The following is a 7,699-nucleotide window of genomic DNA, read 5'->3' as shown; positions in this document are numbered from 1 at the left end:
CTCATCCACCGATAAGGCTCAGTAGATCTATCTCCATCCATCAAAGAGAAGAGACGAAAGGGGTATCCCTCCACATCTCCATCTCCAATGGTCACATCCGACTTCATGAAGAGGAAACGAGATTCCCTCCCTCTTCGTCAAACATCTCATCCGTAAGCTTTGGATTTCTTAGCATCACACACGTCGCATCTCCACCTTTATATGATCGTATGAAGAAGAAATGAGATTCCCTACCTCATCGAATACCATCACCTATCACAATCTCCATCCACCGAGGAGAATGTAGGATCGTAAAAGTGCTAGAGGGGGAGGGTAAATAGTGCTCGCTGCTTATTCTCGATTTTTAAAACTTCATTAACTTTTCAAGGATAGGTGATGTGCACATTTTATATAGGTTTTTTAACATAGTTTGACACACATCATATCGATATCCCATTTTATATTCATATATTTCATGTTTTCATATTTGTGTGCTTATTTTTGTTACTTTTAATTTAGAGAATTGCTCTTTGCTTGTTTTTATTAATAAGACATGAATTTGAAGTTAAAATGGAGCATTGAATATCAAGCCTCATTATCAAACCAAACACACGAATCATCCACAAAGAAAAAGGATTCAAAAGACCATCAAAATGAAAATTTAATCAAGGAATATATTTTGACAATGTCCCATGACTCAAACTGGTTTATACAGAAGAAATTAGGGTGAAAATAACACCAAACACTTTCCAATAGTGCCCACCATGGGCACCTATGTGGCTGGCCATGACCCATGGCCAAATCAGTCATTTTCCTATGGGCGCCCATGGCGACCGCCAGGGGCTGTGGCGGGCCTCTGCCTGCACTGCAGACTGAATTTTGAATGACCATAACTTTTTGCTCAATTTGAGTTATAGGTCGAACCAAAATTAAAATGTAGGTAACTTCAAGATATACAACTTTTCTTCAAGGTCCAACTCGAGAAATCTAGATCTAATGGTCAAAAAAACTATTTTTGTGGAACCCTATAAATCTAGCAGATTTACCTCGCTCGACCCAAACTGTAAACTGAACTTTGAATGACCATAACATTTTGCTCGGTTTGTGCCATGGGTTGAACTATATATGTAAATGTAGATAATTTTAAGAGATATAACTTTAATTTAGGATTCAACTAGAGAAAATTAGGTTTAATGGTTGAAAAACTAGTTTTGGTGAAGCTAAGTAATTTTACAGATTTGGATAACTTGGGAGGAGGTATAAAAGGGTCAAGCAAACCCTTACTTGAGAGATCTTGGACCAGAGGAATTTGTCCTCCTCCTTGGGAGAGGGTTTCTAGGTAAAACCCTCGAGCCATCATCTTTATCCACTCCAGTAATTCGTCCACCTCCGATGCAAGGGAACCACTCTGAAAACACTGAAAAATCTTCTCCCTAAGCATCTCTCTATCTCTATTCATTATTTTCACCTATATGAATGCCTTTATTTGTGTCTTTGGATTGTAAGTCCTTTGTTATTGAGTAGTCCTCATGATTCTAGAATATAGGGAGTAGCCCTTTTATTATGTGAATATCTTTTCATTCAATCTATTGAGTTTGCATGTTACTTGTTTGATAAAATGTGTGTTTATGATCCAGATCTATCGTATTAATACAAACTCGATACCAAAAGCACAAGATTCATATCCCATGAGGGTTTGAGAATGAATCAAAAGGAGAATCTAATCCTCTGACCCGTAGAAAATCGAGATGTGGACAGTTAGATACGAAAGTGTAACCTAGTTGCGGCGAGGAGCCCTAGGCCATTATAGAGCTTAATGGATCAAACTTAATTCCCTATAGAACAGTTTGGATCCTCTGCCCCAAAATCATGTGTCCCCGTGTCCCTGTGTCCCCTTATCAATTAGACGGTCATGAAATCCTTGAGATGTGTGCAACATCTTTGAGATGTGATTTGGTCCGTCTAATCAGTGAGCAGGACAGAGGGGACACATGATTTTGGGACAGATGATCCGAACTCCTATAGAAAATGATTAGGGTTGATATACTATTGTAGAAGCAAAAGTTCACATCGGATACCATAGGATGGTCTACCTACATAAATACCCATTGAGGATAGGAAACCAAAGATAGATTAGGTGTTTATAATCATTTGAGTGAAATCAAAGTCCTAGAATCACTTCACCCTACACTCACTCATCTGACTCAGCTCTCTTCTCTACCTCTCCCTCAATTTTCTCATTTTTACCCCTCTCACAATCTCTCTCAACTTTCCTTCTAACTTTCTCACTCGTTCTTGTGACTACACACACCCGTGATCATCTAGATAACCTATTTTGTCAATCCAACTAGTACGTGATTCACAGTCCCTGTGTATTTGATCTTTTATTGCTTGATGACACTTCTATATATACACTTGCAGATTTATCACATTAAGTTTTTTGTGTCGTTGCCAGAGACTGTGTCAATTAATAATAGTTGAATAACATTGTGGTTAATCTAGATTTCTTTTTTTTTGTTCTCTTTTGTTGCATTTTCTTGTATTTCTCTGATAAAGCAAAATAGATGCTCATAATCAATGGTTTAATCAATTTAATGCTATGAATTTTTCTCCCTATTGTTGTGAGATTTGTGGTGCAACATGACATGTGATTGATGATTGTCCATTACTAGTTGACTGCATATAGAGTAGGTGGAGAAAATAGGGTGTTATCCCCAACTATAATGATTGGTTGCAACAACAATTATATTATGAAGTGTGTGAAACAACAAGGCATATAACCGATAATTGTAGTAGGTCTTATAACTTACAAATCATGCTTGAAAATTTTATTGCAACTCAAAACAAAGCAAATGAAGCCATGAAGATAGCACTAGAAGCAAAAGAGTTAGTTGTTGGTGTAGTGAGCACCAGATAATCGAACCTGAGTTTTGATTATGGTAAAGGGTTCAAAGTTAAGCTGTGGTGTTATCTAACAAGGTTCATGGAGCTTACAGGAAAGTCCGAAGTGATGCTTAGGCAAAAGGCCTAGCTATGGTTAGGCAAGGTGAAAACCTAAGGGGGGGTAACCTTAGGTCCTAGGGGGTGGTAACCCTAGGTGAAGGAAAAATCCTAAGGGGGGGCAACCTTAGGTCCTAGGGGGTGGTAACCCTAGGTGGCGGAAAACCCTAAGGGGCGGCAACCTTTAGTCCTAGGGGGTGGTAACCTAGGTGGAGGAAAATCCTAAGAGGGGGGGCGGGGTAACCTTAGGTCCTAGGGGGTGGTAACCCTAGGTGGAGAAAAATCCTAGGGGATGGTAACCCTAGGTCCTAGGGGGTGGTAACCCTAGGCGGAAAGTCCAGTCGGTCTGGAGGACCGGACTGACATCAGGTAATCTCTCCTGAGGGGAGTAGGTGAGGACGCGTTCCCCGTAGAGGGAACAGTAGGCGTCGGGTCGACCTAGGGTTTCCGGTGGGAAACCCGAAGTCAGACTCGGACAGTCCGATGACTGTCGTTCACTTATATTATTATGTTTTATGTGCTAACTTTGTGCTGCAGGGTATATTTTGGATTAATGTATCTTGCAGGGACCAAAGTACAAAGAATAGCCTCGGATGAACAGTACCGAGGCACCTCCATGGAGCTTGGAGGCGCCTCGGGTGCGAGCCGAAGCCAGCTGTCTAGAAGGGTTGGAGGCACCTTGAAGGGAGCTCAAGGCTCCTTGAACAGGTGGTTTAAGGCGCCTTGGACAGTGATGAAGCGCCTTGAGATGGATAAAAGGCAGCGGTCAAAGCTTCATCGCAGAGTCATTTACGGGATAATACTTAGGGATTCAGGGCGCCTTGGAGCTTGATGGAGGCGCCTTGAACACCCTTTATAAGAGGGTCTCAACCAGCAACTCACAACAACGAATACCAAGTGATCCCTTTGCAACTAGATTCTAACAAGACGACCCGGAAGTGCTGCGACTTGACACCGACAACCCGACGCTCCGATTTCTGTAAATTCCGTTGTCGATATTGCTTAGATTTTCTGTACTCATTTCATACTTGTACTATTGACGATATTATAGTTGTTGCCCACGGAAAGCGATCAAGGATCGCGGGCCTTCGAGTAGGAGTCGTCACAGGCTCCGAACGAAGTAATTCCTTGTGTCTTTATGTTTGATTATTCTCTTTATTCCGCTACATTTCTACTCGTAGTTTTAAATCGCTGAAATAACCACGAGCGCTATTCACCCCCCTCTAGCGCTTCTCGATCCAACATTAGTTGCAGCTACCAATATTGTTGTTACTCCTATTGTTGATGTTAATCTTGATATATTCTATCATGTCTATGATGATATTATGGATGGAAGTGTAGGTACTTGTAGTGTGAAAGCAATGCCCCAAGAATCACTTCTTTCTATCGCATAACCACTGGACACTATGAATGTTGCAAGATTAGAAATTTTTGATGATTAAAGTGTAGGAACTTGTGTAGTGGAGACCAAGCTCCAAGAATCACCTCTTTTAGTCACTCATCCACTAGAGCTAGAACCTAGCCTAACCACACATGAAACCATGTTTGATAATTTACTCACTTTGATGATTAATGTAGGTAAACTTTCATTTGATATATATGAAGTTATTAATCAATATCTTCTCAAGTATGTTTGTGGTAGGGCATATTTTTCACAGCAACCACATGGACGATTTCATGGGAACCATTTGAAGATGGGCATATTTAAGGATGCCCTAAGACCTAGAGCAAGCAAATACCTTGCTCCTCCATGAGCAAGGATTAAGATAGATACAAGGCCAAGAACCCTTAGCAAGAGGGTTCTAAAATATCTCACTCCTCCAAGAGTGAGATTTAGATGAGCTAAATAAGGGGTCAAGCTTATGACTGTAAACAAGCGCTTCTTGGGAGTCAACCCAAGTTTCTTTATACTTTTCATTTATGCTTTTCTCTTGTTTTTTTTTTTTTACTTTTTGTTTTGTTTAATTTCAGGATAAGGAGCATGCTAGTGTTGGTGCTGGAACTACTAGCTAATAACTTGAGTTTGATATTGACAAAGATTCAAACTTAAGTTGTGTTGTTGTAATATGCCAAAAATATAATAAAGATTTATATATAATTCAAACGTGACATAATTAAATTATTTTAAAGGAAATAAATATAATTTAGTGGATAATTTATCAGGAAATAGGTTTATATGAATTTTCAAAATTTACTGAAATTTTTCTAGATTTTAAAGAAATTATTTTAGATTTTATGGGTAAAAGAAAAACCTATTTAAAATACTCAATTAAATGAGGAGTTGATTACATATAATAGTTAAGTTTTGGTTATTAAACCCTAAGTTTAATAAACTTATCGTGGTCGCCTACTCTCGCACGCGTGCGGCGCTGTGCTCTCGACCACCGCCTCGTTTCCCCACTATCCGCCGGAGAACCTCCTTCCTTCGGCCATGGAGAGCAACCTTACCTCCTCGTGAGCACCGACAGCTATTCGTTGTTGCATCAAGTCTTCTCCACTGGCGTTCCGCAACATAATCCGATCCAACGTCGCGACGCTGTACGATAAAGACGCTGATGCACACCTTCCTCGACCACCGGCGCTGCCTCCTTTTATCGACACTTGCTTGCCCTTCTCTGCCATGAGCGTCCTTCTCCACTGGTTGCCATCATTACCAGTTGCGAGCAAGATACCCCTTCGCGTCTCTGTCCTCGCGTGCTTGAGGTGTTGTGCCGCCACGCAATGTTGTCACCTTCGAACCTTGCTGCCGAGCAGCCACTGACGTTGCCTCCTCTTCTATGCGCTATCGTCTATGCTTGACACCACTGCCTCCATGAGTCACCACCTGACTGTGAGCAAATAATCCGGATAAATTCAAATAAATCGGACATGATAAGTTTTAGTTATAACGTTTCGTTTAATATTTTTGATAACTTAGTCTTTCCTATTTTATAGCTTACGTGGCATTATTTCTATGGTTTAAGTGATGTAAGATCTTATCACTTGTGGTGTATATATACAACACAAATGTGAATGGAAATAGCAGCACGGCAAGATTAATTTTTCCCAAGCTACTACGTTTCTTTTTGTTTTATTTTTATCTTCTTTATTATTTTTGTGTGTATTATCGGGGTGCTGCTCATAGATTCTGAACCAACAATTGGTATCAGAGCCTTGGTAGTATAAGACACCCAAGAATCTACAATTCCACAAAAATGTCTGGCATCCCACAAGTTGCTGCAAAGGAGAACGGCGGAGTGTCATTTCCCTATCCGATGCTAAGCCCACACAATTACACTGTGTGGGCAATCAAGATAGAGGCGATTCTTGATGCCCAGGGAGTCTGGGAGGCGGTGGAGCCAGCGGAAGGAGCCCAGGTGGATGCAAAGAAGGATAAAAAGGCACGTGCATACATCCTGCAGTGTGTCCCCGAAGACATCCTTCTCCAGATCGCAACAAAGAAGACGGCGAAGGAAGTCTGGGACAGCCTCAAGACGAGGTACCTTGGTAGTGATCGGGTAAAGAAGGCATGTGTACAAACATTGAAGAGTGAGTTTGACGCTCTCCGGATGAAAGAGACCGAAACGATTGATGAGTTTGCTGGCAAACTCAGCGCCCTAAGCAGCAAGTTCTCCACCCTTGGTACCATGCTTGAAGATTCCTCGTTGGTAAAAAAATTGCTCGATTCTGTCCCTGATAAATTCTTTCCTATTGTTGCTGGTATTGAGCAATTCTATGACCTTGAGTCTATACCATTTGAGGAGGCTATAGGGCGACTAAAGGCGTACGAAGAACGAACGCTACGACTACGCAGCAACACCAACGGCACTGAAGGTGAGCTCCTATTAACTCATGCCGAATGGCAAATGCGACAGAAGGGGAGCAACGTGGACATTTCGTCAGGAGGAAAGGGGCGTGGGTCCAGCAGCCCTAGTCGTGGCAAATGGCGTGGGCGTGGGCGAGGGCGCGGTCGTGGTCGTGGTACACAGCGCCAAGATAGTGCAGGAGGCACTAGCGGCAACAACAGTGGCACTCGTGACAAGAGACACATAAAATGCTTCAATTGTGAGAAAATGGGGCATTATGCATCTGAATGCTACAGCAAGCGTCGTGGAGATGAGGCTCACCTCACTTGCGCCACCGATGAAGAGCCAGCACTAATGATGACCATGTTCCACGAAGAATCTCAGCGGCAGGATACCATTCTGCTCAGTGAAGAGAGGTTGCTACCGGAGGTGTACCGGGGCGTCAAGAAAGGTGAAGACAAAGACGTTTGGTACCTTGACAATGGTGCCAGCAATCACATGATTGGACATCGCGAGAAGTTTCAAGAACTAGATGAAACTATCACCGGGAGGGTGAGGTTTGGCGATGGATCAACCATTGAGATCATGGGCAAGGGGACGGCTGTGTTCGAATGCAAGAACGGCGATCAGAAGACCCTCCACGAGGTATACTACATTCCGAAACTTTGTAGTAATATCATAAGCCTTGGTCAGTTGACAGAAGCTGGGAACGAGGTGCAAATGGAAGGAGATACCATGAAGGTGATTGATAGGAGCGGGAAGCTCTTGATGCTGGTAAAGCGAACGCAAAATCGCTTGTACAAGATAACCTTGAAGACATTCAAGCAAGTCTGCCTCCAAGCAAGTCTAGAAGACCCCACCTGGTTATGGCATGCAAGGCTCGGACATGTAAACTTTCATGACTTGAAGCTGTTGGGGGAGAAGAAATTGGCGGT

General features: G+C 42.3%; 1 protein-coding gene across 1 annotated transcript; it reads left to right on the top strand.

Annotated features, from left to right (window-relative positions):
- The first annotated feature begins 6,173 nt into the window (after window positions 1-6,173).
- Window positions 6,174-7,296, top strand: LOC122043628. The gene is made up of 2 exons (XM_042604239.1): window positions 6,174-7,234; window positions 7,284-7,296. The coding sequence occupies exons 1-2, from the start codon at window positions 6,174-6,176 to the stop codon at window positions 7,294-7,296; spliced, it is 1,074 nt and encodes a 357-aa protein (XP_042460173.1).
- Window positions 7,297-7,699: the final 403 nt, after the last annotated feature.

This window comes from Zingiber officinale, chromosome 1B (assembly GCF_018446385.1).
Source record: "Zingiber officinale cultivar Zhangliang chromosome 1B, Zo_v1.1, whole genome shotgun sequence".
NCBI lineage: Eukaryota > Viridiplantae > Streptophyta > Magnoliopsida > Zingiberales > Zingiberaceae > Zingiber > Zingiber officinale.
The sequence above is the reverse complement of the archived record's forward strand: the minus strand, read 5'-3'. Positions and strand labels throughout refer to the sequence as shown.

What these genes read in the sequence shown, in the direction of transcription:
- LOC122043628 (XM_042604239.1), top strand. Translation starts at nt 6,174, where the DNA reads ATGTCTGGCATCCCACAAGTTGCTGCAAAGGAGAACGGCGGAGTGTCA.